This window comes from Carlito syrichta, unplaced genomic scaffold, assembly GCF_000164805.1.
Source record: "Carlito syrichta isolate Samal-C Ts95f unplaced genomic scaffold, Tarsius_syrichta-2.0.1 Scaffold239047, whole genome shotgun sequence".
Taxonomy (NCBI): domain Eukaryota; kingdom Metazoa; phylum Chordata; class Mammalia; order Primates; family Tarsiidae; genus Carlito; species Carlito syrichta.
In genome coordinates this window covers 528,178-531,116 of record NW_007183143.1, presented here as the reverse complement: position 1 = coordinate 531,116, position 2,939 = coordinate 528,178, and the positions used below count along the sequence as shown (strand labels likewise).

The window sequence follows — 2,939 nt, the reverse complement described above, 5'->3', positions numbered from 1 at the left end:
GACACACGGCTCCAGGTGGCAGTGCCAGCGACCGAGTAAGCTCCTCCTTGGTGCTCTGCCTGCCTTGGCCTACCACTCCTGACTCCCAGAGGGGGCTCAGGTTCTCCAAGCCTTTCCTAGGAGCGAAGGATGCCGCTGGCACTTGATAGAGAGGGACAGAGCAGTGAAGAACCGCAGCAAGGGTGTGTGTGCATGGACACGTGAGGGCTCAGTAAGCCTGGGGTGGCGGAACAACGGTCTCTACTTCACAGGGCTGTCGGGGCATTGAGTCATGATGACGATGTGAACAGCAGGCTACGCTGGAACTCGAACCTGGCTGTCTGACGCCACGAGTGGCGTGCTCAGTCCCGGGCTCTCCTTTGAGAGCGGCACCTGGCACAATGTGCGCATCTCAGTAGACAGTGGCTGGAGTTTTAAATTACCTTCCATCATCATCTCATGGAATCGCCTCCACTTTGCAGAGGAGGAAGCTGAGGCTCAGAGAGGGAATTCGGAGTCATGGGGCTAGAACAGGGCAGAAGCAAAGCCTGTGTTCCATCCTCCACACTGGGCACCTTTGCTCCAGCCTGACTGGAGAGGCACGTGGGGGAGCTGGACCCACAGCAAAGTCAAGAAGGCCGGCCAAGAGATGCTGACATCCAGGAGGTGGGTCAAAGCTTTGATTCTGCCGGCCAGCCTCCCAGGCCTGCCACGCCCCCCACCCTGGGCTTCCTCGCTCGGGACCCAGGACCCTGGCGTCGAGGAACCTTGAAACCTACCAGGGCACCTGAAACCTACCAGGGCATTGACGGGCCTGGGTCCATCACGGGTCTTGACGGCACACAAGGAACAGTGCGATGGGCAGTCCGCAGTGGCAGGGGGGAACACGAAGAGGCAGGCTGCCAACACCAGCCCCTGCCAGGCCATTCTGTGTCCGCGTTTCCTGCCAGGGAGGGAGAAAGAGGAGAGAAGACAATGGAATCTGTGACCTCCACTCTTTGTGGGGTATCCTGGGCCGCAAAATCGGCTCTTTAACTCGCCAATAGCACTGCCGAGCAAGCATCCCCGTTCCCACTCTACACTCAAAAAGACAGAGGCCCGGAGAGGTGAAGTGGGTGCCAAGGCCAGGGTCGAGGAAAAGGATTGCTGAGTGCTGAGCACCCATGTGTGCTGGGGGCTCTCCCGCACACACTCAGTCTGCACAGCCGCTCTGGGTGTGGGCTGTGCTGCTTCCACTTGACAGATGGGGAAGTCGAGGCCAGCGGGGGAAGTGATTGCAGCCAGCTAGGAAGTGGACAGGCCAGGATTTGTCCCGGTTCTGCCAGCCTTCAAAGCCCACTCCAACCACCCGACCAGCCGGAAGACCCATGGCTGTGTGCTTGTCTGATTCTCTGAGGCCTGTGTTCCTGCTCCCCAGGCTGTCCTAGGCTGGTCCTTTCTGCTTTGCCAGGTCTCTGGGATTTGCCTTTCTTGCCCCAGCACTGTTGCAGACTCCGGCCACAGCTCCACCTTTTCTCTCTCTCTCTATGCTGGCCTCGCTGCCTCCAGTTCCTTCTCTGATCCTTCCTGCCCACCCTGAAATGCCCTTCTTGGCAATATCAATTCTGCCATCAGACCCTTGGGTGGGCTCAGGCCTGGCTGTCCTGCCTGAATATCCCATCCTTACACCTCCACACTGCAGCTCTCAGCACCAACCACATCTGAATGAATATATCAGTCTCTGTCCTATGCGGAGCCTTTGCACATGCTGTCCCCTCTGCCTGGAGAACCTTGCCTCTCCCCTCTGTTACCTATCACTTGGGTCTTAGATTAGACAGTACTTCCCCCAGGCAGCTTTCTCCGACGTTCCTCCCTCCTATTCTTTCTGTTCTCTATTCTTCTCTCTATAATACCCCCTCCTCCATCAAAACAGTCCACTACTTGGTAGTTAGCCTCACACTCTGATTCCATGAAGGCAGGGGCTGTGCCTTTTCTCTTTCTGTGCAATAGTCACTCTGCTCCTCAAACATGGCAAGCTTGCTCCAACATCAGGGCCCTCGCACTGTCTGTTTCTCTCTCTGCAGTGTTTTGACCTCCGATTTTCACATTTCTTTCTCCTTGTCATTAAATGAATTAAACGTCACATTAACAGAGAGAAATTTGCTGACTCCCATATCTAGTGTAGTTTTGCTGGTCTCTCTCATGTCACCCTTTGTTTTGACAGAACACTCACCGTCTCATACTCTCCTGTTTGTTTGATGTCTGGTTGTGTTTGTTGTTGGTTATATCTCCCCCTTAGGATTTCAGCCCCTTGGAGGCACAGCTCTGTCTTACTCCCTGCTGTATCCTAGCACCTGGCCAGCACGCAGTAGATCCTCAGGTAATCCCCAGCAGATGAATTAATGCTTCATAAATAGCCTGTTAGAAGTTGTCCCTTTCATTGTCAACTCTGTAAATCAAATATCAAGACTCCGAGGCATTTCAGTGAGGGCACAGTGCAGCTTTCCCAGCTGGGAAGTGCAGAGCTCCCCTGAAACACCCCACCCTGGCCAAGCTGGGGACCCCATGCTCCTGCCAGCCTGGTCTTTGCAACCTGACGCCACCAATCTACTCTGAGATACAGCTATCCTCCTTCCCTCCAAGTCCCTCACTCTTGTGAACTACCCTGTTTGCACATGTGTTCAGGTGTTAGAGCCAGCAGGAGCCTTTCCCGGTTGCAGTGCCAAGTGGAAAAGGAGGGAGAGAATGTGGTCAACAGCTCCCAAACACATCCTAGTGGTCTTGGGGTCAACAGCCCTTCCTGATCTCTAATGCTCAGTGGGCCTCCATGGCCAGCTCACAACACCTCCCCCTTTTTGACTCATATTGTTGTTCTCAACCCACCCACAAACTGTGAGAGGTGGGCAGCATTGGCCCCACTTTACAGATGAGAAAACTAGTGTTCAGAGAGACTTGTCAAACTTCCTGAGGTCACATAGTGC

At 54.6% G+C, this 2,939-nt stretch overlaps 1 protein-coding gene across 1 annotated transcript in view; it reads right to left on the bottom strand.

Moving 5' to 3' along the window:
• The window catches only part of PDYN (prodynorphin), a 1,707-nt gene extending 801 nt beyond the window's left edge, over positions 1 to 906 (bottom strand). Inside the window, exon 1 of the mRNA XM_008051859.1 lies at positions 759 to 906. Within this exon, the coding sequence (XP_008050050.1) occupies positions 759 to 906 (148 nt within the window). The remainder of the gene's footprint in view (positions 1 to 758) is intronic.
• Positions 907 to 2,939: the final 2,033 nt, after the last annotated feature.